A 4982-nucleotide genomic window follows, 5' to 3' on the forward strand; every position below is an offset into this window, starting at 1 on the left:
TGTAATTTTGAAAAAATATATATTGATAAGAACAATATGTCTTTACAATTCTACAATTTTTTGTAGTGAAATTTCACTATTTAAGTACTTCAATTTAGCACTAATGAAAACATATGCATTATATTTCGCATGACAAATATCATACACTATTAGAAAAGCTCAAAATTCACACAGTTTTACATCATTTCTATAGGTAAAATTCATTTTTAGGAAAGCTAATTAATTTTCCTACATTGCATCTTTTACACTACATTTAAATTCATTGTATAAGTACTTCCAATCATTAAGTACTTCCATTCATCCCTCCAAGTTAGTAGATTATTGCATTGCCACTAACATGCTGTGAGATATCATCCTCATCCCTTTCTTTGTATACATATATAATCATCTTACTTAAAAGAACTACTATGATAAATTTATTGCAAATACCTACTAGTAAATCAATATGTCAGACATTATGATTGAGCGGAGAGGCTCATTCTACAACCTAATGTGAAGGCTATGTGTAAGTATATTTGCCCCTCTTAAAATAAAAATAAAATATTCTCTAAATAGAAATCTTAAAATAAATACAAAATATTCTCTAAATATAAAAGTGAAGTCAGCTATAATAAAAAAGAAAAAACTTATAAGTAGGTTGTTTAAACCTTATATTTTTCAAAAATATTTTAACACTTGATATTAACTTCATATATATTTATATATAGAAAAAAATGTTAAAACAAAATAGTTTAATGTTGTATAGAAAAAAATGTCCAATGTGGGTTATGAATAAAATATTTTAATATTAATTAATATTGACATATACTTAAAAGTATATTAATAACAAAAAAACCAATTGATAAAATGGCTCAATGCACATGTTATATAATTTGATCCTTCTGAACCCATATTAGATAATGGTTAAGATTATCTATGTTGATAAATAATTAAATCAATATGTCATAATAAACAATTAAAAAAGTATTTGTTGAGAAAAAATTCGATATATAATTTACTCATTGGGTTAAGATAAATAATTAAAAAAATATTTGTTGGGAAACAAATTTATATATAGTTTACTCATTGCAATAAGATAAATAATTTAAAAAGTACTTGTTGGGAAAATTTTCTGTATATAGTTTACTTATTGCATTAAGATAAATAATTGAACAAGTATTTATTTGGAAAATTTTCTGTATATAGTTTACACATTTCATAAGAGTAAGAAAATGTTCAATAAAAAAATGTTATTATAAACATAATGTTGTTATTTTATATATATATATATATATATTGTTATTATTATTAATTTTATATATATATAGTTTTTGTGTATTTTTTTTATTATTATTTAATATATAGAAATTAATATAAAATATAAAATTAAATGATGAAAAAGATACACATTTAAAAAATTAACATAATTTTAATTATAAAATTAAATATATATGTATATATATCAAATTTTTTAGTATATTTTTTCTTTTATTATTATTTAATAGGAAAAGATTAATATAAAATATAGAATTAAATGAAAAAAATAAATATTTAAAAAATTTTAACATAAATTTTAATTAAAAATTTTAAAAAATAAATAAATATATAATTATAATTTATATATATATATTTATTGTAACGGTGATTTTAAATTTTGATTAAATATTAATAATAATAATAAATAATTTCATGTTAGGGTAATACAAACAATTCACTTCTGAGACGTTGTCTTGGTGGAATAACGAATCATTTTATATAATAGATTTATTATGGAATAACGAATAACATATGGATAGCATTATAGTAAATTGTTTTACAAATGTATGAATATACTTTGATCCCAAGTGACCGCTTCAGCCCTGGCTACAGCTGTGAGCTCATTCCTGCCTCCTTTTTTAGTAAGTTTAGTTCCAGTTTGGACTCCACGTCGTTAGTAAGTTTAGTTCCAGTTTGGACTCCACGTCGTTAGTTCTCGACTTTTTATGATTGGCTAAATTAAGCTTAATTTGTGTTTTTCTTTTTGTTTATTCATTTAAAGAGCGATAGGGCTTGTAGCGCTTTGTCGTGCAGCCTTTCATCTCCAACGGCTCCGGCAACAGATGAAACAATGATCAGTTAGCGCAAAGCTTTTAAAGGCTCGCACTATCCTCCAGCGAACTGTCTCAATGGATTCGAACTAGGGTTTGCAATACAAATTCCAGGCAAGGCAAAGTTCAGGTTGGGTTTCATCGAGGTTTTACTTTAGCATGGAGAATTCTAGGAAGAGAATTAGAGATGTGAGACGCCACAGCGGCGATGGGGAATCATTGGGGTATGGATTTCGCAGCCATAATAGCGCGGATGAGGACAGGACGCCTGCAAATGGGAGGCTTCAGGATCTGCTTTGCGCTGTTAAGGATGAATCAGAGAAATTCAGAAATAGACCAACTAAGCAAATGAAAAGTACGGACACCGGGCAAGGCATAAAATTGAAAGGTCAAAATGCTACAGTAGAGGTTTGTGGAAGCATCTATACTAACGAACCCAATAAGAAGCAGGTGACTGAGGCAAATCAGGAGCAGCAGAAGTATGATGATTTTAGGGTTTCCAACCCATCTTCTCTGGTGGGGTTTGAATGTTCAGAGGGCCCGCGTCTTGAACAGTTTGATGTGGGTGATGTCGTTTGGGTGAAGTCTAAGAGGAGAAAGGACATACCTGTTTGGCCCGCTAAAGTTATCGACCTGGTGAAAGATGCCCCAGAATCTGTGCAGAGCGTTTGTGTTCCTGGAAGATTTTGTGTTAAGTTTTTCCACATTAAAAATAACTTGGACTGCGCATATAAATGGGTTAAAGAAAAAAGGGTATTCCCTTTTTGGGAATACTTCAGGACATTAGAATACAAGAGTCGGAAATTCTTGAAAAGCTCTTCTAAGGACCTTAAGGATGAGTTTTTTGAGGCAATTGACGAAGCCACAAAAGCAGATTTTTGGTCTGGATACAGGGTTATGCAAGATCAAGAAGAAGAAACAACGTGCAGCAGCTGTAACGAGAAGTTTCCCGCTTCAGGATTATTACCATCTGTTCAGGTGAAGCAGCGGCGTACTTCATCTGCGAAGGTTTTCTTGATCTGTCGACCTTGCTACAAGTTGTACAAGTTCAATCAGTACTGTGGCATTTCCATGAAGGTACGGACTCCCACGTTCAAAACAGGTTGGCTTCAATGTCAAAAATGCAATGTTTGGGTTCATTATAATTGTGATAATATAAGTAGTGAGCAACTAGAAAACCTAGATGAATATTCCTGTCCTCAATGCACGCCGAAGCAACCGGCCCTGGGAACCTCTCTGAAGGAGAAAAACAATAAGTCTTTCAGTGTTCCAGAGCACCTTACTGTTATTTGTAATGGCAAGGAGGCGAATTATGTGACTAATAGCCACTTAATCCTCTGTGAATGCAATGAATGTGAAAAAGGTAAGTCGATGAGCCTGTCGCAATGGGAAAAGCACGTGGGCTCTAAGATGAAGAAATGGAAGCAAAGTGTTAGACTCAGCGGTTCCAATCAGCATCTCATTGATTGGCTTAACAAGGCCTGTGAAGCTGGGGTTAGTGGCCTTGGATTCTTTCCCCAGGAAGGGCAGACGCCATTCAGCAATAGGGAAAGAGAATTAAGAGGATGGCTGCTAGAACCATACGAGCCAATCCAAGAAACCTGGATACCAGAAAGGTGTGCAATATGCCGCCGAGATGAAGATTGGCATTATAATAAATTCATCATCTGCAATGGATGTAATATTGGAGTTCATGAAAATTGTTATGGGGCAAGTGAATCAGGGGAAGACTGGCTTTGCACAGCTTGCGAGAGTGCAAAGACAGAGACTACTCCACAACGCTGCTGCCTCTGCCCTGTAATGGGTGGTGCCCTGAAACCTACCACAACATGTGGATTTTGGGTGCATGTTACCTGTGCTTGTTTTACTAATGAAGTAACGTTTGTGAATGATAAAACTATGGAACCTGTAGATGGGATATTGAAAATCAATCCAGACTCTTTTGGGAAGTCATGCGTAGTCTGTAACAAAATGCAGGGATCTTGCGTCAAGTGTGAGGAATGTGAAACTTTTTACCATCCCACTTGTGCATTAATTGAAGGGTATCACATGGAGCGGTCGTACTGGAATAAGAAAGGAAAGGATGTATGCACCTACATTTCCTATTGCGCCTCTCATAGGGTTCCAGATCCAAACGTGGGTGTAAGAATCCCTGATCTAAATTCTATACATATGGGAATCCAAAAGGAAGCAGCTGCAGTAACACATTCAGAAGATTCATCAGATGAGAGTTCATCTTCAAACAATGATAATAATCTAGAAGAAGTTGGACTCTGCAAAATAGAAGAACCATATGCATCTAGAACCTCTGTGCATAATCCTCTGAAAGCAAAATCCGGCATAAGTTCCATAATTCACCGACCTGTGGGATACTCCCACCATTCCAGAGAAGCTATAAACAAGAGATTAAAAACAGAACGAGAAGCAGATCCACCACAGTTCTCTTCATACAGAGACCGTCTTTCTTACTGCCAGAAAAATGAAAAAAACCGATTTCGCTTTGGGAAATCTGGAGTTCATGGATATGGTCTTTTTACTATCGAACCCATTCGAAGAGGGGAGATGGTGATAGAATATCGGGGCGAAATAATAAGAAACAATGTTGCCAATTTAAGAGAAAAGAGATATCAATCAGAGGGTAAACAATCAACGTACTTGTTTGCAATCGACAAAGAAACAGTGATTGATGCCACTAAGAAGGGAAATGCAGCGCGTATGATCAACCATTCGTGTGCACCCAATTGTTTTTCGAGGATATTGCCAGTCGGTGTTGAGAGCCGAATTGCATTGTTTGCGAAGAAAGACATTGAAGCTGGCGAAGAGATAACGTGCGATTACAGATTAAGCAAAGAGGGCATTAAAGAACGATGCTTTTGCGGTGCAGCAACATGTCGTAAGGTAATGCAAGAATTTTGA

General features: G+C 34.2%; 1 protein-coding gene across 1 annotated transcript; it reads left to right on the plus strand.

Moving 5' to 3' along the window:
- The first annotated feature begins 2225 nt into the window (after positions 1 to 2225).
- Positions 2226 to 4982, plus strand: LOC149248301 (histone-lysine N-methyltransferase ATX3-like). Its single transcript, XM_089448937.1, has one exon. The coding sequence runs from the start codon at positions 2226 to 2228 to the stop codon at positions 4980 to 4982; it is 2757 nt and encodes a 918-aa protein (XP_089305063.1).

Source organism: Pinus tabuliformis, chromosome 7, assembly GCF_031772625.1.
Source record: "Pinus tabuliformis cultivar Carrire ecotype Pingquan chromosome 7, CPIR1, whole genome shotgun sequence".
Taxonomy (NCBI): domain Eukaryota; kingdom Viridiplantae; phylum Streptophyta; class Pinopsida; order Pinales; family Pinaceae; genus Pinus; species Pinus tabuliformis.